At 47.0% G+C, this 27,519-nt stretch overlaps 1 protein-coding gene across 10 annotated transcripts in view; it reads right to left on the bottom strand.

The window, feature by feature from the left end:
- CADPS (calcium dependent secretion activator) overlaps positions 1 to 23,993 on the bottom strand; it is a 207,045-nt gene extending 183,052 nt beyond the window's left edge. For all 10 annotated transcript variants that reach the window (XM_053989358.1, XM_053989361.1, XM_053989365.1 and 7 more), the window contains exon 1: positions 23,522 to 23,993. In XM_053989358.1, coding sequence (XP_053845333.1) covers positions 23,522 to 23,902 — 381 coding nt within the window. In that variant the 5' untranslated portion in view covers positions 23,903 to 23,993. The remainder of the gene's footprint in view (positions 1 to 23,521) is intronic.
- Positions 23,994 to 27,519: the final 3,526 nt, after the last annotated feature.

Here is a 27,519-nt window from a genome sequence, read left to right as displayed (position 1 = left end):
GCTCATAGCTTGAATAATTTCAGATGGTAAGCCATGACAGCCAGGAGCAGTCCCCTTCACAGGGCTGTGCCAAGGACACAAGTCTGTGTCCCTTGGGCAGGGACTGATGCTGAGCTCTGGAAGGAGAGCCCAAGCTTGTGCCAAGAGGGTCTGGACAAGCTGGGCACAGAGGAAAGAGAAAGCAACAACTCCCACAGTACCACTTGCTGCCCTCAGGTTTGCCAAATGTCTCGGGAGAAGCCAGATTCTTCACAGGAGTACACTGCTGCAGGGAAGAGACACAGCTCTGTACAACCCAAAGTGATGCTCCATCATGTGGCACCGGTCCAGCCCACACAAAGCTTCATCTTCTACTACACACTGAAGTGAACTGCATTTTTTTATGCTTTTTTCTTTTCTTCTGGAAAGAAGCTAATTAGAGTGGAAAAGATCTCTATGACTTTCACATATACAACTCCTGTATTTCAGACTTTAATTTGTGTTATGCAACTACCACACACACACACTGTACTTGAAATTATATAGCATGTAACCTAATCAAACACCACTAAGAGCACCAGGTAGTTATATCATGCTGTGATAAACAAGGAAAACAATTTTGTGTAAGCATGGCAAATTCTCCCTTGCACCTTGCTCAAAGTGGCACCTACCACCAATTATCAGATTGGTAAAATGCATCTGTTATTTAGGGTAATGGCTTAACTTAACATGTAAAGTGCATGGCTGGGGGTGCACTAAGTACTCACACAGTGCAGGGAAAGGGCACCTTGGTGGCACTGATCACCCAGGAAACCCCTGAGAAGGGGAGCAGGAGCAAAGACAACAAATGTGAGCCCAGGGCAGGGCTGTAAGAAACAAAGAGCTCCCTCGGGAAGGTTTTCAACACAAGACTCCTCAAAGTATGGAAAAATCTGCTGGAAAGAAAACCCCAACCAACTCATTGCCACTCACATTCACGGCAAGAAATTAAAATATGTGTTACAGCAAGAGAGCCAGGCTGGATACTGGAGAAAAAGCCCTGTCCCAGTAAGGATGCAGATGCACAGGAGGAGCTGGCCCAGGAACTCATGTCCCCACATCCCCAGTGGGACCAGCTGGACAAGTGCCACCAGAACAACCTGGGCATGCTCAATCCAGCTTTAAGAGAGGAAGATGTTCAGATAGCCTAGGTCCTTCCAGACCTATTTTTACAGGATTTCTCCCCTTCACTCCAGCTGCCCTGCCATACCTCACAAGAGGCATCCTGCAGCCAATGCTGCTCTGCAGCAGCCCCCGCAAGAGGCACAGGCTATATTTATTCTGGTACATTGCAGTGGGAAGCTTTAATCTGTGTAATCGCCTCAGAGAAGATTTCATTCAGTGAGGGGAAAGCAATTACTGTTTCATTTGCAACTAGTTGCCTTCTCAGGGTCTTAATCTATCAGAGCTGGAGGGTCCTGTCAGCCCCTGCACCTGCCTGGGCAGTTTTTGTGAGATAGGTTTATGCTTCTGATAAAAGCACCTCCTGGTACTCAAGGTTTTCAGCCCCTGTTTGAAGCAATTTTTCTCCTCCCAGATGCTACTGCTTTTATCTGACAGCATATACCCTGCATGAAGAAAACAACTGGATATAATCCTAGATTAAAGGGATTGTAATGCAGAATTAAATACAAGCACTACCCTTCATAGGGTTTGCTGTCGTCATCCACCAAGCACAGAGCTCGGCCATTTGGGAGGTGGTCAGGTGGTGGTGGCATTTCAGATAGTCTCTGCAGCTCCTGACTTCTCTAGACAGGCATTTACATCTCCCCACAGAGGTGGGAGGAGAAAAAAAAACCTAAATTAAAAAACCCCAAAACTAACCCAGCAACAAAACAAACAAAACTTTGTGTTTCCATACGATGCGGCATTGAAATCCCTTTAAGATTTCACTTCAAAAACTAGCAACTAAAATCCAAATTCTCAGCAGGACTCTGGACATGTTGGAGCTAATGCACCTCAGTGCTAGGAAGGTTTGTGATCCCACAACAACCACACCAGGAACCAGAGGAACATAACTGAGGCTCAAATCACACAAGAAAAAAGTCCCAAGGAAATAACATTCACTGCCTACTGCAGCAAGGACCCCAATAGCAGAGCAATGCAAAAGCCCACCAGGAAATCTTTATGACTTTATCTTACATCAGGAAAGACACTATATACTTATATGCACAGCTGCATGCTTGGGAAAAAAAAAAAAAAGGCACTTTAATCTTCTGCTTTTTCCAGCCTGGCAGCCAAAGCAGTTTGACATGATAAAGAGACTTGAGAGTTGTGAAAACTACATATTAAAAGGAGAAAATTTCTAACTGTCTTTCTCTTGTAAATTGTGGCAGCCAAAAAATCCAACCCTAAAATAAAGACGTGCCTGAAGGTAGCAATTTTACAATCAGCAACAGAATGATTTATATCACTGCTGTCATCTTTGTTGGGGAAAAGGAAGCCAGGTATTGTGATCATTAGCTTTTTGATACAGATGATATTTTTAAATGAGGAAAAACACATGCATTTTAATCAGGAACTGAAGGAAATTGCCCCAAAATATTAACAGAAGAATCTGCAGTTCACGCCAAGATTTGCAAACACAGGAGATGAATATTAAGGTGATAAACATCATCAGCGACATCCCGAGCTGCTGCATATCCCTGGGTACATGTGTGGGAGCTCACTCACCCTGGAACATGGGATCCCAAAATATACATCCTCATGCCACAGGCCCCAAGCAGGCATAGCCTGGAAACTGGCCCCGCTCCCACTGCAGCCTGTGGGTTTCCAGGTGCTGCTCTCACACAGCAAGGTGCCATCCTCCCACCCAGAGTGCCAGAGCCCACACAGCACTGGGGCTCCCCAGTTCCCACTGATGGCAGGCACAAAGCATTGGGTACCACTGAGAGACAGCAGCACCAGCCTCTTCTCTTAAAAAAACAACTAAGAGCCAAGATGTTACTGCCTCTTTCCCCCAGAAAAGTTCCAGAAGCAAAGCCTGGCCTACCTGGTACTCAACCTCTAAGCTCCTGCCTATGCCTTGGCAGACACACATGAAGTCACATGTGTAAAAGAGAGGAAGCTGCTGCTGTCAAAGGATTAAAAATCAACTGAACTTGACCTTTAATGCAACAACGTAGCTTCTCATGCTTCCATTCCCCAGTGTAATCATAATCACATTTGTTGCTGAGAAGCAGGAAACTGTTTTCAGAGACCAGTTAACATCCAGGCTTCCACAAGGCTGGGTGATGTGGCAGCAAGGGCACCAGCACAGGCTTTCTTAAGCCAAATGGATCAGGTTTGAAATTGGGATGCATTTTAAAACCACAGAACAGAATGTCCTGCAGATGACATCAGCAGCACATCTAACTTCACTGAATGTTAGCGGAGAAGAACAGCAGAGAAAGCACTGAAAGTGCTCAGCTGAGACAGAGTCCTTGTATAGGAACTCCAAGCCAAACAACAAATCTCTGGTCACAAACACTCTCAGAGCTCCATACGGATGATGAAGAAGACAGAGATTAAGTCTAAAAGGCTATTTTTTGCCTCCTGTCCCCCCCTATTTTAATAGAATACAGGAAAGATTCAGCTTGTATTGGAGTAAGTTTTGTTTATAAATCCCACAAATCCCACACAATATGCAAAAAAAGTCTCTTCCAGAGAAAAAGCTGTGTCACCTCCCAGTTCACAGCTTGCACTGACAGCCATGTAATCTTAGCCTGCATACAGCAGTTTCAGACATTCATCAAGGATTCCTCAGCCTGACAAGGATGCACTGAGCATGTCCAGCAGTCCAGCACTGTGCCATGCCTGTGGGAGTAGCCAGCAGTCATTCTGCAACATTCAGCTCATGGATCAGCAGTCCTGCCTCTCAGTCTGAGTATTTCTGGCCCTGTGGGTCTGCAATGCCTCCATGCTGCCTGCCCTCCCATGTTCGCCATTGAAAAGTGCTGATAGCTCCAGAAGTTGCACTGTTTTCTGAAAGTGACTCTAATTAAGTATAAAAGCAAGTCTAATTAAGTATGGTCTGCTCTGTGAATCCCCTGGGAAGACAGAGGAATACCATCAACCCTTGCATCCAGCCATCCTCCTTTTGCTTGCTGTAACCAGCTGACAGCAGATGAAGCCCTGATCTGAGCTCCAGGACGTGCACCTGCCGCTGTGTTGACCAACACAGAGCCACGTGCTGAGCAGAGGGTGCTGTGTAGTGAAGGGCTAAAACACCTCTCATCCTCCACACCCCACTGGGAACGGGACTCTGCCATCCATCCTTCTGTCAACAAATCCTCCTCATCTCTGTTAAAATCACACCAGCACCCTCAGGCACACCCGTATCTCATTTTTGAGGCTTCTGCAGGAAGTTGTAGGTACAGAAACCAGTCAGGATCAGGTCTGGAGCATCCCGGTGGCAGGGCCTTTCCCACAGCCAGTCAGAGAGCTCTTCCCTGCTCTCTTGTTTCATCTCTGCATGACAGAGAGCACAGATCACAGGTGCTCAGCTGGGAATTCATCCTGCTCTGTGCAATGCCGCTAATGATTAAAAACTAACAACAAAGCCTCCAGTGAGGCAAAGAGAACCAGAGCACAGCCCCAAAACATTAGTCACTACAAACACACCTGAAGCTCAACACACGTGGGGCACATTTAAATTTACTTTTCTTTAATAATTAATGAGTGTGGGTTTATTTGGTGTTTACTCCAGGGCAATAATAAAAACACATTCAAAACTATAAATCACCCTGCAAAGAGCTATCCAGTGGTTGCCCACCTTGACCACCTGCTTCAGGGCAAGTACGTGGAGATACAAGTAAATGCCAAGAGCTGACAATTTTCATGCCTGAAAGGGGGAATTTGCCTTATGTTTTATCCTTACACACTACTATGTGGACTCTTAGTAGATGCCCACCTAAAACCCCTGCTTAAGTTATTTATTCTTTTGCACCTATTTATTAAACCAAAGGCTGAAAAGCAAGAAAAAGAAACCCCACCCAGGAAGGGAACAATGTAATGAAGCATTGCCTGAATTCATCAGGACAATTGATAACCATAGCTCTGATCTTGGGTTGAAATTGATTAGTTATAAATACACAGCACCAAAGGTACGAGGGTGTGGAAAGAGCTTTTTTGGAAGGACACAGAAACAGACCCCAAAAGCAGAGTGCTCGTGCCTCTCCAGCACATAGCCCTAAGTGGCCACTGAAAATGGGAGATACTTTCCTGCTCACAGTGGACAGAAGGGAGAATGGTATCATTAAAGCCCACATTGTGTCTCAAAGTCCTTGGAGGAAAGGGGAAGAGGTACTTCATATTTCTATAAAACAATTAGTATTGACAGAATGGACTATAATACAGCACTCAGACCAGAGCAGTAATTAACTATCCAGCAGCTTGCTTACTGGACACAGATAGGAAGCACCGAGGCAGCAGTCAGAGAGCAGAGAGGCAAGGCAGGCACATGGCTTTGCTCTAACGAGGTACTGACCTCCAAGCTGTCTGCTCAGGTATCTTTAGAGACATCCCATACCCCACGCCCTGCATCCCTGGCACAGTCACTGGCATCTCTCTGGGCACAGTGAAGAAAGAGCGGGCAGCCAGCATGGATTTGGGAGCACCTTCTCTGCACAGGTTGTGCTCAGCCTCTTCCCCTTGCCTTGGTTTCTCTGTGCCTTAAAGAGAGTGGCTATAAGCCAAGCAGAGAGCTCTAGCCACAGACAGCATCAGGGATGGAAAAGTACCACCAACAGGGGATGGTGCCTGGGAACTAATCTGCAAGATGCCACATGCCATCAAATGCTTTTCCACTGAAGCTCAAGGCAACTGGTTTCAGCACCTTTCTAATTTGCAAAACTCTGAATAATCCTGAAAATTGAAGCCTTGGGGAGAGCTGGGGCTGCTTGCACACCATTTCAGCCTCATAAGGCTTAGCTTTAAACATATTTGGGGAGAAAAAATTTGCAGTTCAGTTTGAGGTCCAGAAAAAAGCACCCAAACCTTCAGTGTTTCTCCCCCCTAACCCAAGAGGTACTGTGGATCTGTTTCTAAACAGCTGCTCTTGGCTAGCCCTTGCTCTAACAGATTCCCACCCACTGGGGGAAGTGTACTTACATGGTCCAAAGGCCCTCGTCTCTTTGCAGGGAGGCGAAGCAGAAGCAAATGGTGTTTCTGCTTCAAGAGGAGCACCTTCCTCCCACCTCTCCTCAGCTCTCTTTCCTTTATTCCCTCTTTTGCCACAGGAGTTTTCCAGCACTGGTTGGTGATGCTCCTCAACTGGGCAGCCACAAACATGCAGAAAACAGGTCCATGTAAAGCCAATGCATTTAGACCCGCACACGTGCTTCTGGCAAACAGCTCACAAGTTGGGCTGACATAAATGATGGAGTACATAAAGCTCTTTCCTGCTGTGACATTTTAAAACAATTCAGCAGGCTTTTCACAACAGGAAAAACCAGGGCTGTGTGTGCAGCGAGGAGTGAACGTGCTGCAGCTCTGCGTGGCTCCAGAGGCAGAAAATTACTCTGCAGCGATGCAAGCGACTGCTTCACTCCTGATCTCCCTGAAACAAGGACAGAAACTGAACCAGCAAGGGTTTCACAAGGACATCATTCTCTCCTGGGTGTGGGTGCCAAGGCTCTGCAAGGATGAAGGGCAGCAAAGGACCCAAAAGACATCAGGCATCACTGGGCCAGAGAGTACCAGAATCACTAAGTCATTTTTGCTGGCCAGACTAAACTCTCACAGCACAGTAAAAGGTTATTTAAGAAATGGATCTGAATTTGGAGGCAATACTAATTTCTGGATACTGAGACTCTGAATAAGCTTGCTAAGGAAAGCAAGGCTGCCACAGGGTCTGCTGCAAGTGGTTTAAGACATGAGACCTGCTGGGAGATGATAGCATCCAGATTCTCCAGAAACCAAAGACCTTCAGGTCAAAGGCACAATTCCCACCTACCCGATCCCAAACTTCACCCAGTATTCAAAAGCAGCAGCTACTCCTCTGCTGCCTACCCCTGAGAGCAAATCAAAGAGGGCAGTTGGAAAAACCTCATGGTTGCCAAGTACAGCATTAAGGTTTTGGACACAGAAATTTAAGGCAGAATCCTGACAAGCCTTTTGTCACATTTCTTACATGGGACACAGTACTTGGACCAGTTTGCTGTCACTGTATGCACGACTTTACTCATTTTAGCAGCAGCAGCACTCACTCCTAGGTTTTCTGGTGGCAGGAACCAGCACCCCATGCACCAGGAGGATACCAGGGAAGGAATAACGCATTTTCTAAAGAATACCACTGAGTCAAATAATCTCATCAGCTCTGGGGAATCTCAGCTTCTGAAGTTGCAGCAGCCGAGGACAGACAGTATCACAAAGCTGCTGCTGCATGAATGACAGAGCCATTTAAAAGCAGAGCACTTTTTATTTCTTCTCTTCCCAAAATGCCACTGTCAATCCCAACACACTAGAATGAGAAAGCTTTGTTTTCACTGGAATGCTCCACCAGCAACCACTGGCTTCCTGCAGCATAAACAAAATAAACCAGATCTTGTCCCTAATGAAAACAGTCATTTTTTGGTACTGACGAGTCACTGCTTTCCTTCACCTCAACGTCCCAGCTCATATAGGTAATTTATGTCTAAATTACTTCAAAAGTGGTGCCTGTTTTCACAGCACAATTAATGCAGCAGCAGGTAACAGCCAACACACAACTCCTGCCAAAACAAATGTGCTGGTTTCATCTTGGGACCTTTTCCTCTGCTGATAGAGCTGAATATTGCTCAACTAGCATCAACAGGGGCAAAATAAATCACAGATTAAAAACTGACAGCAACAAACCAAAACACTGTGGTCCTGCTGCAATAGTTGATAAATCCTATTTAGGTATCAAATAAGCTCTAAAGGAGAGGGTAAAGGAAGCCAGCAGGGTATGGAATAAAATTTGGCAGCTGTAATTCTGCTGCCAGAAAGGCAGTGGGGCAGGACCATGTCTGGATGGCATCGATTGCAGCAGTAGCTTCAAGGCACTCGGGGTATCCTGTTCTACCTACAGAGAGCAAGCAGCTCTTCTCCACTCTCTCCTTCTGCAGATGATTTTAGGAAATGAGGAAATTTGAAATCATTACCGTGCCACAACTCTGAAATACTTTCCCTGTGTAGGCAAGAAACTGCTCCCATCACAAAAAGCATAATTTCAGCGTGCATGTGCATGAATGCACAAGGTAAGAACTAAAAATAGAGGTACCCTATTTCCATGCATCAAGTCAGCAGGTATGGAAACAGCATAAACAGTGATTCAGCAGTAGCCCACATGATGCAGGAGGTTATTTCTTTGCCTCTTCCTCCCTGTTTGTAGCCCTTCCCAGCTCTGCTGACTTACCAAGGCCTAGCAACTCCCAAGAGCAATGCCCAGATCTGCCTTGCACAAAGAGCCCCAGCCCCACAGGGCCCAGGGAGATCTGCCAGCCATGAGGAACTCACTGGCTGCTTGGCTCCCTTGGGAAGGGGGTGATGTGAGGTGGCTGCAAATGCTCTTCACACAAGGTCCAGCTCTCAAGAACACAGACATTTAGAGAGTTGTTCTGTCTACAGAAGTTTTTCTAGTGCAGAGTCTACATGCTAGCATAATTAATGTTTTTTTTAAATAAGATACATATATAATTTGCATTTTTGCTATTTTTTCATTCAGCATCTGTGTCATGTCTACAAAGTGTGATCATTCAAACTGGATACAAAGAGGTGCACAACGTACAATTACAGTGTATGGCTACAATTTTTGGTGCAAAGTAGTACTGTGACTCCATAAACACGTCTGAAAAATTGCACAAGACGACACCAAGGACATTTTTTGAGATTTGTTACATAAACAAATGAGATTGTTTTGAGATTGTTCTCTGAGATTTGTTACATAAACAGCTACGACCTTGTACCCATGGTTTCAACAGGGACAAGTTGGTTTTTTTGCTGATTCTTACCCCCAGTTTTTTCATTAATGTTTGCTTCTTGAGAAGTCAGAATGAAATACAGGAAAAGAAGAATGAAGAGTAGGAATTTCATTTACATTTCATAAATCTCTTTGAGCAGAAATCAAAAAAATACTTCAGTCTTCTCACTGCCCAGGCTCTGTCATTCACCCTTTCAAACACAGCAAAGTCTCCCAAGCATCCAGGTGAGCAAATCCCTCCTCTAGCCCCTGAAATCCTGGGACTAAATATATCTTTGAAGGGCTTCCTTGCACAGCTGTGACTTACCCCCACACCATTCCTAGACAGCGTAACTAACCAAGAACAATTAAAGTGCTCAAGGATTTCAACTTAATCTCAGAATGCATTAAAGTCCTTTCTGCTCTCACCTTGACATACTTTGAAGTCTGGATGATTTGCATTTTGATGTCTAATTGAAATGAGGATTGCTGCCTGACAGGCCTTAATCTCTCAAAAGCATGGTTGTTCCTCTCTCCCCAAAGCAAATATTTATCACAAGTTTCACCTTGAATATAGGTCACAGCATTGCAAAGCAAGTAATCAGAGCTGTAAAAAAAAAAAAAAAACCCAATAAACTACCATGAAGATTCTGTCTAGGTAAAAGAATCAAATTCAAAAGGCACATCTATTCCCCTGAGTCACTGCAAGGAAAGATTATTACCACTAGCATGAAGGTTATACAGCAAATGAAACAACTGGCTAAAGAAAAAAATAAAAGAAATCACTTATAAGTGTCATATTTAATCATTAAATTTTTATAGGAAAACTACTGTGATTTGCTTAGTCTGAATACATATGCAATGTAAAGAGACCCTCTGACATCATCGAGGCACAACACCAAAGATAAATGGAGATGATTTGCCACACTACTGGAGCAGTTGTAACTCCCAAACCTGCAGCAACCAAGCAAGGCAGCTGCTTCTGGCTGGCCACTGGCCTTTGGCTGAGAGGAAACAATCAGAAGTCTTACTCTTCTCCTGACTGTGTGGGCTTTAACAGAGGGAAGCTGAGCTTCTACACGAGTTAAAATACCCATGTCCTGCTAGTCACAGTTGGTTGTCCCTGAAGCCTGAGCCTTCACCAGAGCACAAACATCTGAAGGCCGCGTTGTGCACCGAGAGCGCCCCAAGCAAGGGCAGCCAGAGCACATCCATATGCATCCCGAGAGAGCCCATCTGGAGCAGAGCCTCGCTCCACAGACTCCCAGCAATGCAAAACTAGGCTCAGGACTCCAGACTGCCTCCTTTTCATACAGCAGTTGGGTTTTGAGAGCAACAAGGATGAAGATTTTCCTGTCCTGCTTCTGCATTACACTGCAATTCTCCCTCCTGAAGGAGGGCAGCACCTGTGACAAGCTCAGGAAATGTCAGAGGAGCAGGCTGCAGGCATTCAGGCACTGCCCTGCCTTTGGAAACAGCAGGCAGCCTGCTGTCCAGCTGCCCAAACACAAACAGCAGGAAAGGGTGCATGGCTGTTGTGCACAGAGCTGTTAAGATCTATATGAAGCCCCATGTGTGTAAATGAAACATCGGCTCCTTCTATTATCAAATGTGTACAACTTGTAAGCATGAATTATGCAAGACTATTAACTGTCTTATTTTAAGAGGGAGCAGCTGTAAAAGCTGCTTGGAGGACACAGCTAGTCACGGAAGGGGCAGCCCCTGGTGCTCAGTGCTTGAGCTACAGCACAGCCACTCTCACCGGGTCCAGCCCCAGTGCTCCCTCTGACCTGCATCCTGCACTAAGGAATTAACTCAGCATCTCACAAGCTCTGTCTTCCAGTGCTCTATGGAGGAAGGAGTAATATTTTCACCACCTTACTGATGACAGCTTGAGAAAGATCTGGATAATTGTGCGAGTCTGTGAAGAAGTGAGCAGAGAGCTGAGCCTGTAACCTGGCTCAAACTCAAGCCCCCAGTCAGTGCCCAAACTGCCAAGCTCTGCCTTTGCTTTCACCTTTCACAAGGAACCTGAAACAGCAAACTCCCACTGAGACCAAGGAGCTCCAGGCTGTTCCAGTTCAGTAATTCTCTTGTTGACTAATGAACCCTCACACTCAGCCAGAGCCCACAGATGAGGATGCCAGCCTAGAGTAACGCTGCACAGCCCATGTCACAAGTGCCACCATGTCAGAGGCTGAGACCAGCTGCAGGCAGGGACGCTGGCTGGCAGCATGGAGCACTCACCCGTCCTCAGCCCCAGCCCACAGAGCACTGCAGGCTACTGAGCTCAGCCCTCCCTGAGCAGACACTGTGCTTAGCAGACATGCTAACATTGCTGATGGCAAGCTCTGGCCATAATTACCTATAGAAGGCTTTTGATACATTATTTACATCTTTTACAGTTTTACATAAAACATTAATTCCTCTGGTCAATACAAATACTGGTAAGACTGAGTGGCAGAGTTGTACACAGCAAATAAGCATGTTGGAACATAAGAAGTGCTTAAAGGGGAGGCACAGATGGGTATTAAGACCAGTTTCATTCATTGTATATATCACGGACTTGGAAGAACAAACATCAAACACCGTGATTACATTTACTGATGATTCAGATTTGTGTGGGCTCCTCAATACACAAGAGGAGGGCAATAAAGTCCTGGACAACTGTGAGCAAGCAAGCACCTCGGGGGATAATTAAATTAATCTGAGCTATGGAAATGCCACACAACAAGGCTAAAACATAAAGCAAACAACATTATAAAGGACTTTGCACTCAAGAAACTATACAAGACAAACACAGGCTACTGCTTGTTCCCAGTGACCCACCAGAGTGCCAGGTGCTGCACAAGCCTATCAAGTGAAAACTGGTACAGGATACACACAAAGCTCTAAAAAAAGCAATCTCAGTGATACCAGTTGTATGTGTCCCCAGCCCAAGGGACTGTGGCTTTAGAGAAGGGCTTTGTCACAAGGGGACCACAGGTGACACAACAGCTCTGGTGCCACCCTGACAAAGCAAATCCATGCAGGGGACCCCAGGCCACAGCACCTGCCTCTCACCTGGGCTACTAACTCCCAATCCCTATTACCAGCTGCTCCCCAGATTCTTGACCATTGCTTGCCATTTGGAAATCATGTGCTTGCCCCTAACTGCCTGGTCAGCCTCACCACTCACAGCCCTGTTTGATGCAGGACAGCTGCCTCAGAGACACTGAGGCACCTTCCCTGAGCCACCCTGCCCAGCAAAGGGGTCACTGGAAGGGTATTACAGCAGGCACAGAGCCCCTTCCAGGAGACAGGTCCCAAGAGCACATCAGAACGAGCCTGGGGAACCCAAAGCATCTGGAGCAGCAACACAAGCAAGGACATGGGAGAAGTCAGAAGTGGCAGAGCTGTCCAAGGCCCTGAAGGCATGAAGATGCTAAATTTGATGAGGTTGAGGAAGGGAGCCAAAGGAGGAATAAATAGAGCTAATGAGAACACAAGGCATGAGCATTCAAAAACCTTTAACACACTACAAACAGCAATAAAAAGGCAATTAGAATTCTGAGATGCATGGAGGGTAATTGCATGCACTATAAATAGGTGGTGGGAAGACTGTCCTGCTCAGCAGGATCTGATTCACTTTTGGGGTGACTTCTGTGCAGAAAGGAATATTTTGGCATGCAACAGAAGCTGAGAAAAGGGAGAGATGAAATTACAGGAAAAATTTCTATCACTCACATCCTGCTGCATGAAATGTGAAATTTGCCACAGAGTCTTCAGAGGTCATAGTTTGAGGAACTCCAAATAAAAGTTCAGCAGCAGGGATGCAATGCAGCCTTAGAAGGAAACACCCATTTTATATCAGCCAGCACAGGAGTCCAGGCACTTCCATGGCTTTCACTATTGATGGAGAAATCTAACACTGCCCACAGAGACCCCATCCTGCTCAGTTCATAACCTTTGCACAAGCACATGCACTTGTAATAGCACTTAAAACCAAGCAAAATCAGAAGTTTAAAAGTGTAATTCCAGTGTCAAATTCACTTCCTCCATCCTGCCACTGGCAAGTTGCTACTGTTCCCTACTTGTGCCTCAGGCATGCTCCACCGCTCTGCTCTGCTCATAACCCCCTCCCCAGGCTGGTGTAGCCCTCGAGGGGATGCCCATGGCTCAGCCATGCAGGCTCACATAGCTGGTACAAGCAGCCAGCTTGCAGTTTAAAAAACAGGCTCTCTGATGCCATTCCCTGCCCAGCCTTCCCTCCCTACACCAGTTAGGCTGGAACAAGTGCAACAACTGCTGCTCTCCCTGCAGGGCATGTGGCTCAGGCCGTGTGGGAATGTGTCATGAGGGATTCTGGGAAAGAAGTAGCCACTGGAGTAGATAAAACCCATGAGAGTCTTTGCAGAATTACACCCAACATCTTTTAGAGTAGAAGGTACCACTTAAGTCCAGGAGGCCATAAACAAGTAGAAATCATACCAGGCAGAGCCTTGGCCAACATAATCCACCACTGCACGATCAACTCAAGTCTTTTGAGGACACCAGCTCTCTTGAGACAGCTAGAGGCTAGACGAGTATTATTCCCCATCATCTCTGCATAGCCCTGGGCATATCTGATGCAGAGCAAATGGGAGATGGAAAAGGAAAACACAGCCACACCTGAGAACTGCCAGCAGTCCCTGCCCCAGCTCCTTCACAGGTACCTTCCAGAGGCAGAAAGTTCACAGACTAAAGCACCAAACACCTGATAAAGGGAGGGAGCAAAGCTGAAACTTCCCAACTCCAAACTCCCTCATCCAGGCCTCGTGCCCTTCCCAGCTCCCCATTCTTTCCCAATGCAGAGCATCAGCATTGATTCATGTTTGGGAGCTGCTCTGTCCTTGCAAATGACTGAGCACACACAAAGTCTCTGCAGTCCTAACTCCAGCTAGTTCTTTGCTATGCACCAAAAACCAACCCCATGCAGCTCCGAACATCCCCAGATAACAGCAGCAGATGGCTTCTGCCTAGAGGTCTCACTGGCAGAGGGTGGTCTGCAGAGCCAGGGTGGGAGGCACAGTGCTGGTTTTTGCAGTGTGCACTACTCTCAGGTCATGCAGCCTGGCCCGTGGCTGAAGAAGCGCTGGCTGTGGCCTTCCTTCCTCCTTGCACAGTCACCATGCAGGTAGCAAGGCAGCTGGCTCCTGCTGTGTCACCCCATTAGCTTCCCCCCGAGGCAGAGACAAGCCTGTCATCTCTGGTTGCAAGAAGAATGGGAGCAGTCTGCTGGGAAGGAAGGAAGGAAGTCTAGTGGTGGCGACAATAAAAGCAAACTCATCACATGCAACATGCAAAGTATTTGTACCCTCTTGCTAAATTAGGAAAAGGTATTTGGCATCTTAGAAGAAAATTACCTTTTGCTTGATGTTCTGCTTATGTGATAACCACATCACCTTCCAGCTGCCTAAATTCTTTGCTGCTGAGGTGAGGGAGGAGCTGACCCCCTGCATCAGCACATCAGGCAAAGTGAAAGCACCTCCTTCCAAAAATTCCAGCCCCCGGCAGCATCAGTAACAGTATGACAGAACTTCTGTATAGCTGCAACTAATTGTTCCCAAATCGTCCAGTATTTCTTGTGTCTAAAACACAACACCTAAATGCTCCTTCCTTCCCAGCCCACACCCATCAGACAGGAACAGGGACACCTGAGGGGAACACTGAGTGAAACACAGGTTGCATCTGGCTGGCTGCTTATAGAGCAGCTTCTCCCTTCCACAGCCACTTGCACCAGCCAGACATCAAGGCTGGCCAGAGCAAGCCTAGAAATTTCTTCCCTAAGTGTCTTTGCAGTATTCAGGTTCACTTGGCCAACTGGCTGGACAGGGCTACCCCAAATCATTCCTTGGGATAAGAGGTCATTTCCAAGCAAAGCACCAGCTGGAAATCAGATGGGTGAGTGCCTTTTTCTACAACCAGTATCAGTGAGCAGGGAGCTGTATTTAGGAGTACGGGTTTATTTTCCCTCTCACAGCCAAGTCCCTTTATCTCACCAGGATGCCACCAGCCAGGCACCTTGTCCTCTCCAGTGCCAACCAGAGTCTGTGTTGGCTGTGACACTCTGGGCTCTGAAATTACCCTCATGCACACACCCAACAAAGGCAAATCACTGTCGCTCTCTGAGGGGCTCTGAGGAAAGCATGGGGCTCCTCCCCTGCAATGTGGGGAAAAACTTGTGGGTTGTGGTCATATGTTGGGGTGCTTAAGGCAGTAAAATCTTTCAACAGGATTGAAGCCTTCTGCACCCGAGGGCAACACCAACTTAGTGTCATTGTGCCTTGGTAACTTAATTCCCCAGGAAAGAGAGAATGGCCTCTCAGAGCAGTCAGCCACAAACGTCATTGATTGAAAGCACACACTGCAACTAACAGACATCAGTGGCTGCTACAATCTTACAGAATCTGCAAACTCCCACTGCCATCCTGTCCAGCTCAATGGGTTCTCAGGATCAAATGCAAATGCTAGAAATAAAATTCAAATGCTAGAGCAGACACTATTCTTTACGAGGCAACCTGTGAGACTGTTTCAAGAAGACAATTATTAACAAATAGCTTCTTCTATCAATAGCTTCTCAAGGTCTGTGTGCCTGGAAAACAGCCTTTCCTCCCTATTACTGTCCTCCCCTGTGCCAGACAGACAATTGGGAGCCAAACCACCCCCTTTTATCCCTGCTCCAAGAGATTGAAGTGAGCCTGTGCACACTGCAGTGCTGCAGCTGCTCTGGATACCAGGCCTCTTTCTCTTGCAGAAATGCCTCAGGCAACAACAACAACCTAAACAAGTAGGGTGTTCTTTTCTACTGCCAAAAAGTTTATTGAGTCTTTCCCCCCCAAAATTCTTCACCTGGCTGAAGACATACAGGGTGTGATAGACTTGCAGGGTCAGGGTCACTCTGCTCCATGCTTGTACAGGATCAGATCCAGTTCATAAATGCTAAACCTAAATCATCAAGTGTGGATCTAAATCCCCCCCCACCAAAAAGGGAGCAGAAGGTGGTCTGCAGAGGGTCTACAGACAAAGCTAGATTTGAAGACTCTTCACTTAGAAAGTCTAAAAGCACCCTGCCCTTGTGTGAATGTCACCCTAATTTAGCACACAAGATCACAAAAGGCCAGTGCTGGACTATCAGCCCTGTTTGTCAGGGTATTACACAAATGCATTGTGGCATCAGCCCAAAGTCCTACCAAAGTCAGTGAGGTTCTTTCAAGATGTGCATGTCACGTTGCCAATCCCCAAAGATAAACACCACAGCACCGTCACTAAAAAACATGACTAAATCTAGATTTCATTAAGTTTTTTCATCAAATATTAACATCTAGGTATGGGGAGATGCCCATGAGGGTCATTATATACCTGACACTACCAAGAGTCCAAGCTCCCAACCTTATTGTGAAGTAGACAGACAGGTTTTGAACTAGGACAACTACAAACACAGCATGACTTACCCGAAGACGAATAAATATTTGCATGACACTTTGACTCGGGTGTTCAAATTCTAGCAAATGTCTGACTTTTATCAGCCTGAATCACAGACAAACAATACCAAGTATTATCACTAAAAGCACCTTTCAAACAACAATTTCAAAAGGTTAACATCAAACACTCAGCGACTGCACTTTATGTCCTGTTTCAAGAATGAAGCCCACACAATTCAGAGGAAAACCTGGTTGAAGCAACCCAAATATCCTGTACCCACAAATAACTTCTTCCTAAGCCAGTGCCAGGCTAGGATGCTCTGTGTATTTTTGTCAGTACCTCCGAGGTAATGACACAGGGGAACTCCCCAGGAACCTTCCATCTCTCTCATCTCCCCTCTCCCACCCTCATGAAGAGGCAGCTGGACCCTATTGCTGGACCTTGGAGCACGCCTTCCAAGAAGGGTGGCCCAATTCTGTCCCACGGTGAGCTAGTGGTGCCACTTGCATAAGGAGCATCCAAGGTGAGGAGACAATTCTGATTATCCTGCCATGCCTGCACAATGCTCTAAAAGAGCTGGACAGGAAGGTGGCACCTTCCCTTGGACCTCACCCTGTTCTGTTTCCAGGAAGGGAAGACCTTTGAGGGGCCATCCATCAAACCCCACCCACCCTCCTGGGTGACAAATGGAGAAGAATTGCTCACCACCAGGGAAAGTTCATTTGTCTGCTGTTTTAAGGGAACTCTACTGTTCTAATTAGTCTTAATGCTCAAAGACACACTAAAATATGTGATTTCTAGAGATCATTTCGGGGGTGAAACCTTGGCGCTGCTGAAGCCACTAGCTGGATTCACATCAACCCTCTCCAAGCAACAGCTTTATTGATCATCCTGTATCGATTGGTCTTAACGTACTGATCAAGCTTACATCATGAAACAGAAATAGGATGTTTACCTTGTACCACTCTGGACTACAGCACTGGCAGTAGCTCTGGGGTTTGTATACATACACTGCTAGTAGCAGAGTTGTGATGGCTGGGCTGCTACTGCTAAATAAGCTAAAACAAATTAAATATTTCTCCAGCTAACAAAAAATTGCATAGGGAAATGACTTGCCAGCCACTTTCCACATAGGTAAATGGAGAACAAGTGACTCACCATTCAGCAGAAAAAATTATAAGTTGTGCAAGAGGCAAAGTGCTGCATGGAGTGTCTAGACTATGCAAAGCAAGGCCATAAATTACACCTTTTGAAACGATGGGCTGTAGCAGGGCTTGGAGCGGCATGATCAGATAAGTCTTCTCCACTCTCAGTTTGTAACTCTGGCCCAAGAGGTGCCACCTACAATAATTGAAATGTCAGGCTATGGATCAGGAGCTGCAAAGTTTTACAATAGCCAAAGACCAAGCTCACAGCCTATTTAATTACCCACTTCACAATCCAATAAACTGCAAGTATATAAATAGCCAAAGTATGACAAATGTTTAATATCTTCTAGAATTAAATTAAGATAAGGCACTGGCAAAATAAATGATAAGTGTTTTAACTGAAAACAACTGTTTTCTGCAGATTCCAGACAACTTGATCACAGTAATCACATTCTGCACTCCACACTGCTAAGCAGCACAGCATCTCAGATGTGCCAGACCTTCCCTGCCACGGCGATGCTCTGCAAGCAGGCTCACCTTCACTTCAGGGTTGGCACAGAGCTGGGCACAGTCCCAGCCAAGAGGCCCTCAGCCCTCATTTGATGGTGGCAGTGGCCTGTGCCCACATTGAGTAATCTAAATGGTGAAGCCAGCCCCTAGCTACTCTTCCAGGTTTGTATAGGCATAGCACTAATAATTATCCTGCAAGCTTTGCTGCAGCTACAGAGCTGTGCATGATGTACAGCTCATGCTTGAGAGCTGCCTGGACTTTGCAGCTACTTCTTAAACAGCGCTAGATAGTAACTGAGGAACAGACAGAAAACTAGAAGAGCATTGTCTTTACCACTCCTGCCCTGCAGAGCTGAGAAAACCAAAAATCTCCAAGGGTTTCTTGGGCCCAGCAGAGCAGAATCTGACCACAAAATACAAATTCCTCCAGCAGAAAGCTGCTAAAAAAGTCTGTCTCAGAAGAACAATTTGTTGGTGTTTTTATGAGAGAACTTGTGTAAGTATGGCATAAGAGTAACAGTCCAACCCATGATAAGTAAGAAGTATGTGGTTATTTGGAAGGCTGCACTAGCTTTACTGTGTCCTTACTGTTGTAGCATTGTGTGCCTGCTGAAATGGCAGGAATTCAGTATTTCAAGATGCACTGTAACCAATTTAACAGTTTCTGACCCCTCACACCTGTTCTGCATTAAGCACTGTGCTTAAATCAATCACCATTCAGCAAAGCACAAGCTTAAATGCTTTGCTGAATTTGAGAATTTTGCTAATGCACCTGACGTCATCGCACAGGCTTACACAGGGACCCAAATCATGAGCCACTTCTCCCAGGAGTAGCCCTGGTAATCTGTAACAAATCTGGAACTTTTTTCATCCTGCATTTATTCCACTGGGAAGTGATTTACTCTCATGCCTGCCTACCCCCTTGTTCTGCAGGAAGGAAAACAGGCAGTGGCAACCACGGCTGCAACAATGTCTGACCTAATGTGCTCTCCTCACTTTATCTCCTAGAAAGTTTTTCCTGCTGCCCCTTTCCCAACAAGTGTTTTCAGTTTATGCTATTTTGAAGGAGCAAACACCGATTCCAGGGCTGTGCTGTGCCTTTTGAACTGCTGTGCTGCGGAGATATTTAGCAAGAAGTACAACCCACATTCAAGGATGCCTGGTTTGCATCACTACAGACACACACACACCTTGTCCAACATCCCAAGGCTGCCAGCTGAGCTGCCTTCCCAAAGGCTTCAGACAGCTGGGATCAAGTGGGAAGAGGCACCAAGCATGGCTGGTCGTCTCAACTCTACTTCCAACAAATCAGCATGATCTAGAGAAAAGACCACACACATCCTGGGCATGCAATTACCAAGCTCAGTGCCATCTGCAGTAATAAAACACGTTGTTCTGAGAGCCATGGAGCTGGCAAAGCCACTTTCCTCCTGAGCTGCATCATGAGGCTGGAGCCTTCCATATCCAGCAATATTGTAAGCTCTGATGGGAGTTTTGCTTCCACATTCAGTTGGTCTCTTGCTCAGATTCCCCAGTGTCTAGTAATGGCTGCCCACACACTGCACCTTCCTCCCATCTGGGATAGAAGATAAAAATGAAATCTCCCTATTTTCACCAAGCCTTACAGGGATGAGTATCTTGCAGACCATTGTCTGCATCTCAAATGTGCCTGGAATTCAGTGGTGGCTTAAAAAAAGAGACCTAAGTGGGAAGCAAAGACAACACAGGCAGGTATCTAATAAGACTTTTTTCTTTCCCCTTAGGAAATAATGCTAGTGAGATGTAAATAAAAGAACTTACAGGTAGACGTCACAGACATGTAGTTACTCAAGTGGAGCCTTACCCCATAAACATCAAAATAAACCCAAAACAGAGGTATAGACCTGAACAAACTGATCTAAAAAACAGTTTTTCCTCTGTTGCTGAAATTTCTGGGGTGTCAGGATCAGAAAAATACCAGTTCTGAGTCGCATCTGCTTAAATTCATCTGGATATCTGAAACATAGAGTTTGCTGCTGGTGTAAACAAGTAGTGCTGTCATGCCCACATGCAGTAAATACCCAGCTACACCATCCATTCACAAGTTTTGGCTGCTCTCTTTGCTCTCATATACCTTCTAATTTATCAAACCGCAGGTGATTACTTTTGTGGTGCAACAGCACCTGAACTACACAGTTCCCCCTTTATTCCAGGATGGTTCATGGGTGCTGCAGAACACCAGGCTGCATTTTCCAGCTCCGGAGCACTACACAGGCGTGTGTGGCTGCACAACTGGTGCCCGCTGTGCTGGTGTGTTCCCAGCCCCCAGGGCACCAGCCAGCTCTGACACAGCAGCACTGCAGGATCAAGGAGGGAGGATTATACACCTCAGGGGGAGGTACACAGGGATCTACAGCCCAGGCAAGAACTTCAGTGCTGCGGCCACAACAAAATCAACACTTTCTTATCTGAGAAAATTGCAAAGAAGGTGAAGCTATTAGAAGCTGCCCAGGCTCTGGGAGCCTGGCAGGGGCTGACTGCAACACAGTCCATCTCGGCTGTGGTCCTCCAGCTGTGGTGGGGATGGGCTGGCTGTTATCAGGTAACCCAGACAGGAAACCACTCTGGCAGGGCAAGAACTTTACTGCCTCACCTGCAAAGCCATGGTCACCTGCCTGGGCTGTGCTTAGGGTCACAGCATCTCCCATTCTACAGGGGAGAGCTGTGAGCCAGGTGAAGCCAAACCTCATCCTTTTCCTTCCAGCACTGGGCAGAACCTGCTGAGCAGCTCACACTGCTGCACAGTTCTGCGGTGGCACCTCCCTGACGTGGATGTGGGGCCTGAGCATGAAGCCAGGTCCCCTCACCTGGGCAGGGCCCCAGTGGGGCTCCCAGACACCCTGTCCATGGGCAGTGACTGAAGTGGGTGGATGGGCAGGGTCAGGCCCTGGCGTCTCCAGGACCCTGCACGTGCAGTGGATCAAGCAGCAGCCCCTGCAGCCTCTCTGTCCAGCACCACTGGGAAAGGAGGGAGCATGGTCCTGCACCAACCTGGAGACTGCAAATGACGATGTTTGGGGATCTTCTGCTCCCTATTTCTTCAAGGATTCTGTTTCCCTGGCAAACTACAGACTGTGAGGGTGGAGAGGCAAATAGCACATGGGAAAGGAAGCAGTTTATCCCTCCTCTGCCGATGAGCAAACTGACCCAACAGCCCCCATTAGAGCAGGACCAAAATCCAGTTTTCTCTCACCTTTCTCCCAAGAAGCAAAATGTATTTGTTCCACTTTGGTGAGTCTTGAGCACCTGACACTTTCACCATTACTGAAGACCCAACCAATACACTGCAACTGAAGCTAGATGCTCACGAGGGATCAAGTCCCTCACCTTCACCCTCTGGTCCCCCACCAGCCAGAGAAGGAAAGGACTTTCCCAGAGGAATGTGTGAGGAAAGCAAAGCAGAGGAGCACATGAAATTCATCAACAAACTGCAAGCTCTGGTAGTCCTTTAATTGACTTCAATAGGAGTCATGGCAAAGAAAAAACGGCAAGGATCTACTCCCAGTGTGACAACTGAATATAGGGATATAGAGAAAACAAAAAAACAGAATTAATTCACCTTTTAAAGGGTAAATTCAATTTGACATATGTTATCATGGCAAATTTAGCTTTCCCAATTCCATTTCACTGCTAAGTTTGAGGGGAGATGGTCAGTCCTCAAGACACACCTATTTTAGCTATGTTAGTAAGCCAGAAATGTTTCCCTATGTTCTTCATTTCACAGAGAATTAATTATTTCCTCCCAGGATCCTGTGTAACTTCCACATAGCCTTGAGTATTGCTGCCATTTTGTAATTTTTCTCATTACTCCTCATTTCTTTGTTTCGCCTGCACTTTATTCCCCACCTTTTCCTCTCCCTTCTCTTGTCCTTTCATAGTGCACTATTTTGACTTCACGGACTATAAACTGTCCTTCCCAGCCACTCTTCTCTGAACTGCTAAGATGCTGCATGCTCCTTTGGATAAACTACTTGTCAATTTCAGTTCACTTTTATGTGAGAAACAGTTGTAGGACTTACTTGGTTTTATTTCAGTGAAACTAACAGTAACGTAAGTTTCATCATCTTTCTCTAACACAAAGAAGTTGCACGGGAAACGAAAGCCAAAACGACTTCGGAAATTCACAGTCTGTTGAAAAGCATTGTAGGCAAAAAGAACAGATAAAAGAAACTCCAAACCTGGCTATAATTTCAGCTATGTACTTTGCTCAGCAAACAAAAGCAGATCATTCAAGCTTCCAGCAACAGATTGTCCTATATTGCCTTTAAACTACATGATACAGTACGGATACACTTTCCTACCTCCGTATGTTGCAATGACTAATAATAGTCCTGTGGTGTAGCAGAACTGAATGTCGTTTGCCTCAATACATCCAGGAGTCTGCCTGAATTGTAAAGGTCATTTGTGAACACAGAACAGGATCAAGGCTAAAACTGCAGTCTAAGAAACTCAACCGAAAATGGTGACAAAAAATCAACCAGCTGTTTCAGAGAGCTACATTACATCACAGACTTAACTCTGGCTGCCACAGAGAAAAAGTTGGCTACATTTGACTGAAAGATGGCTGTATCCAGATCCAGAAGAAACTTAATTTCTGCCCTGGCCCATAAGCTTGTGTCTCAGAGGAGAAACAAGCTCCAAGACAGCTCCTGGAGATGGGGAGCCCAGGTGAAGCGCTCCTGCCCAGCCTCTGCCTGGAGCAGCACACGGCCCTGCTGTGGTGACACAGTGGGGAGGAAGAGCCAGGACTGTGGCAGAGACTTCATTGCAAACCTCTGCTGATACATTTTGCCGGGAAGCCGATCTTGGGGAGCTCGCCAAACATAAACACTTGAAAGAAGTTGAAATGAGACTCGGCAACTCCCCAAGTCAGTGCCAGCACTCCCAGTTAAGCAAACTTTGCAGGAAGCACAGAGTTGTAGAGTCCCTTTGCAGGAGGCAACAGCACGTGCCTGGTGTTTTCCAGCAACATAACCCATTTCTCTCCTTTTGACAACCTTTAGATGGCCAACATCCCAAACTTCCCGAATCCCGATGTTGCGTAACTAGAAGCAACGATGTATGTCACCGCGCCGGCTCTGTGTGGGAGACCATGTCGGGGAGCAGCACGGAGGGTGACAAGGGGTCAGGGGGCTTCCCCGAGCCCCGAGACAGGGCTGCTGCCAGCAAAGCGCACCACGTGGGCCCAAGGTGCCCTGTGCCGGGAGTGCCCTTGGGGTGCCCGGGGAGCTGCAGGCCCGGAGAGCAGAGGGAGAGGCGAGGAATGGGCAGGGATGCAGAGGGGTATCTAGAGGAGTGTGCACAGGGGTAAGGCAACAGCGGGTGGGTAAGAAGAGGACAGGCAGGTGGGTGGATGGCAGGGGCAGGCAGGGAGCAGCCAAAGGTGGGTGGGTGATGGAGAGGAGAGGCAGAACCCGACCGGCAGGGCAGAGCCGGGCAGGGCAGGGCGGTGCGCGGCCGGTACCTTCTGCTGCCGGCGGGCCATGTCAGTGGGCTGCTTGGCATTGAAGGGGTAGGCGATGCAGCGCATGACGAAGACGTAGAGCTGCAGCTTCTTCTTCCTCTCCTCCTCCTCCCGCTGCAGCCGCTCCAGCTCGTCCTTCTCCTTCTCGCTGGCCACCGAGGGGCTGGGGCTGGCGGGCCGCGCCGCGCTGCTGCCGCGCCCGCCGGGCTGCAGCCCCCCGGCGCTCCCACCGCCGCCGGCACCGCCGCCGCCGCCGCCGCCCGGGCCCTCGCCGGGGCGGCTGGGCGAGAGCCGCGCCGCGGCGGGCGCCAGCGGCTCCTTGCCGCTCTCCTCCTCCACCAGCTCCTCCGACTCCTCCTCGCTGGACGAAGGGTCCAACATCGCGGCGGCGAAGGCTGGGCTCGGCCGGGCGAGCTGTGGAGCGCGTTGGGCTGCGCTCCGCTCGGCGCAGCCGTGCCCGTGCCCGTGCCCGGCTCCGGATCCGCGCGCGCCCCGCCCCGCCCCGCCCCGCGCGCGCGGGCGCTGGCCGCGGTGCTGCACGCGCGGGGCGAGGGGAGCGAGCGCCGAGCGAGCCCCGCGCATGCCCGGTGGGAGCCTCGCCGCCGCCATGGCCGCGGGGCTCCGAGAGGTGCGGGGTGACGGCCCGGCAGGCGCGTCTGCCCGCGGTGTCCCCACAGCCGCACACAGGCACCGCGGTGTCCTCAATGTCCCCACAGCCCCACACAGGCACCGTGGTGTCCTCAATGTTCCCACAGCCCCACACAGGCACCGCGGTGTCCTCAATGTCCCCGCAGCCCCACTCAGGCACCGCGGTGTCCTCAATGTCCCCACAGCCCCACACGGGCATTGCTGTGCCCGCGGTGGGTGTACCCACAGAGCCCACTGTCTCTCTGAACCTCCGCAACCACACACAGACGCTGCTGTGTCCTCAATGTCCCCACGGCCACCAATGTCCCTGCTGTGCCCCTGGTGCCCCCACAGCCCCACACGGGCATTACTGTGTCCCCACAGCAGCCTGAGCCACACGGATCCCCGCAGACCTGAAGCTCCCAACATTTGCTTTGCACCAAGCAGCTCTTCTTGCACCTCAGTGCAGCTAAAAGTCTTAATCGAAAAGTGATATTGCTGGTAAAGGTTTCATCCAAGTCACTAATTATTCCATGTGTAATGATATCGCGGTGTTCTGCTTTGAAGATTACCTGGGGCAAGCTGAGAACTTCAGAAGCCTCTCTGAGGGATGAGTCAGTGAAGACATCGCGTATTCAATGGTTTAGTTTTTGGTGATTTTCAGATCTGATTGAGAGTTCATTTACATGTATTTGTGTATTTGTGGTCGGTGGGTGTTTTCAAGGTTTTGTTTTTCTACTCAATTAGCAGTGCTTCTTTTCTGAATGTCAAAATACCTGTCACCTGTTAATTCATGTTAATAAATATTTAGGGAGAATAGATAAACATTGGTTCATGGTGATGGGGCTGTGAAAATAGCTTGCGGGAGAGGAGATAGGCACTGCTTCTCACGATGTGTTCCAGCGTTTTCACAACAGCTGGGCTTTCTGAGCTTCTTGCCTACTTCTAATTAAAAGCTCAGTGTAGCAGATGAGTTTGGAAAAACTTCTGGGTCCTACATTTCTAAAAGCCATGAGAAGTGGCTGAAAAATTTGTGTAGAGAGTGAAAAATGGCTTTCCCCATTTCCATCAGCCTTATCTGTTAGAGCTGTGGCATTCTGCACATCACCTTGCCATGGTGTGTGTCAGCAATGTGGCAAGACCTGGGGATGACAAACTCTCTGTGGGGAAGAGGAAAATTGTAAAGTTCCTGCAAACAAAGTTTTCTGTGTGCTTCCCATTGAAAGGAGCTGGTCCAAGCTGAAGTTAGGAAAATATTTTTCAGCCCCTTTCAGCCTTTCTCACTATCATTTTATTTCATGCCTCCCTATTTATTTTTTCCCAGAAAAACAACTAGAAGTACCATGATATCATTGCTGTAATGCAAATAACCCTGCTCACCCAAGGTGTGTGGTTGTGCTGCTAGGGGACAGGTCATACAGCCCCTGCTAATACCATTTGCCCCCTACCATTGCTAATGCAAGGATAACTACCACAAGGGTGATGGGATGGCTCAAAAGTATCTTCCTCAGTAAAGTTCTCTAATTTTTTAGTTGTCTTTTAGTTTGGCATTTCTTTCTTTTTATTGATGCCATTTTTATAGCATCCATTAGAAAAAAAAAAAACAAAACAAAAACTTGTCCTGAGTCCCGTTGTACCAATGCAGAAAAAAAAATGCATAAATTACATCAGTGCCAATGATGATATTATCTATAGGTGATCACACAACAGAAGAGAAAGCAGAAGTCTTTGGGATTTTCAAGAAAGAAATGTCATTTATTGTATAGGAGAATGGAAAAAAAAAATCTGTGACATGAGGCTGCAGGTGCTCTCCCTCGTAGTTGAGGAGGCAGAAGCTGCAGCTCCCTGTCTTCCCTCTCCTGGACAAAACAGCAATAAAGCTCTGTCAGATGATCAGAGGAAAATTGGACCATTTTTTATGAAATGTTTTCTGTGGTGATTGTTCTGATTGTTGTGGTAACTCTGCAGAGGTGGATTCACTAGAGGAAAGCAGTTGGGAATGACAGAAATAATTTTTGCTGGTAGGAACATCACAGACATTGAGTATCTGACTATAAAGACAAATTGACTTTTCTGACAGATTGTCAGAAAAGATTCCTTAAATTAATTGATGTAAGATAGATACATGCAATCACCAAAAAAAGATTTTTTTTTTTTTAAGAGGCTTCAGATTTATATTTATCCTTTAGTGGGTGAGATTTAGCTCACTAGAGAACTTTGAACTTGGTTATGTTTTGAAAGACCTGACTGAATATCAAGGTATGGTTCACCTGGAAGTTTTGCTGGTCCAGAGAAGCAGGGGCATATCACAGACAATGTGATTGAGACCTTATTTTCTTAATTCACACAGCCATGTTTTCACAGTGACTGTGTTTGAATGTACAGTTACAACATTCATGCTTTTTATTGAGTGAAGGAAAGAGTCAGGTCAAAAATTCTCAGGCCTCTTGCTTTCTCTTTCCAAATGCCATATTTGTCCAGAGAGATGTATGCAGGTTCCTCTAAAACATCTCTCACTTGCAGTTGTTTACATCCTATTGCAAGGCAGTGTCTGGAAGGCATTGTGCAGGAAGGGAAGCACTAGAGTGATCATGAAAATTATGTGTGGCTAACTTCCAATGGCATTATTTCACAGTGGGTACTTGTGTAATTACCCATCATGAGTGGGTAAATGTAGATAAATAAGAGCATTAGCTAAGTAATTTTTGATGTTATATTGGTTTTTATTGCTGTTTTCTCAGGATGCTTAAAACAAAGGCTCTTTGGGTTAAAAGGATGGCTAATGTTGGATGGCTAAGTTCATTTTCAAGATGAAACACAGCTTCAAAACGCATGGTCTTTTCTAGCTTATCACTTTGGAACAGGCTCCAGGAGGTTTTAAAAATCTGCCCCTACATATTTGTTCCGAGCATCATGAGTTAATTGTATCTGCTAAAACACTTTCCAGAATAATTACTAAATGAGATCCAAAGTACCTACATTACCAGCTCTCTTGCAAATTCTGGTAAGGGGCAATACTCACCGTGTGGGAATACTTCACCTCCGTGCCTGTGCCTGTTTACACTACAAAGAAGAAGCAGCAAATACGCACACACCAATCCCTGCTGAGGGCGAAATGCTTCCCACCTCTCGTGGTTGGAGCCACTGCAGCTGAGTAAAGGAGATTCCAGGTGACCTCAGGTATCGAAAACAGAGTTGGATGAAGAATAGTGTTATAGTAAAAGTGAAATTGTGAAATTGTGAAATGTTTCAAATTTCTTTCCATTTTATACAGTGTCAGAGGGAAGAACCTGTTGACATTAGAAAAATTGCTACTGTAGCGATTGTAGCTCTCTCCAGTTTTTTTCCAATAGACAGAGGAAATCAGCATA

Source organism: Vidua macroura, chromosome 13, assembly GCF_024509145.1.
Source record: "Vidua macroura isolate BioBank_ID:100142 chromosome 13, ASM2450914v1, whole genome shotgun sequence".
Lineage (NCBI taxonomy): Eukaryota > Metazoa > Chordata > Aves > Passeriformes > Viduidae > Vidua > Vidua macroura.
Note: the sequence above shows the minus strand (reverse complement) of the source record. Positions and strands in the feature narration are given on the sequence as shown.